The 295-nt window shown below is 65.8% G+C and overlaps 1 protein-coding gene across 1 annotated transcript in view; it reads right to left on the reverse strand.

Moving 5' to 3' along the window:
- Window positions 1–295, reverse strand: part of PTPRU (protein tyrosine phosphatase, receptor type, U) — an 82,230-nt gene that overhangs the window by 40,917 nt on the left and 41,018 nt on the right. Inside the window, exon 12 of the mRNA XM_005875242.2 lies at window positions 147–289. Coding sequence (XP_005875304.1) covers window positions 147–289 — 143 coding nt within the window. The remainder of the gene's footprint in view (window positions 1–146; window positions 290–295) is intronic.

Here is a 295-nt window from a genome sequence, read left to right on the forward strand (position 1 = left end):
GAGAATGGGCTATAGGAGGGCAGGGGCCGATAGAGGGGGCGGGAATCAGGAGAAGGGGCGGGGCCTGGAGGGGTCTCTGGCCTCCGTGGCCACCTGCTCCTAGGCATCCCCAGTCTGCCCCCCAACAGCCCCGGCCTGTCGCTCACCCCCTTCAGGTGGCTTGTTGCCTGGAAGTAGATGAGGTAAGCTTTCCTGGGCTCAAGCGGTGGGTTCCAGAAGCCGCGATAGGTCTGGTTGTCGCCCACGGTGAAGGGCATGGCCTCGGGCAGACTGCTGGCCGCCAGTTCAGCCCCGA

Source organism: Myotis brandtii, unplaced genomic scaffold (assembly GCF_000412655.1).
Source record: "Myotis brandtii unplaced genomic scaffold, ASM41265v1 scaffold456, whole genome shotgun sequence".
In the NCBI taxonomy this organism is placed as follows: Eukaryota; Metazoa; Chordata; class Mammalia; order Chiroptera; family Vespertilionidae; genus Myotis; species Myotis brandtii.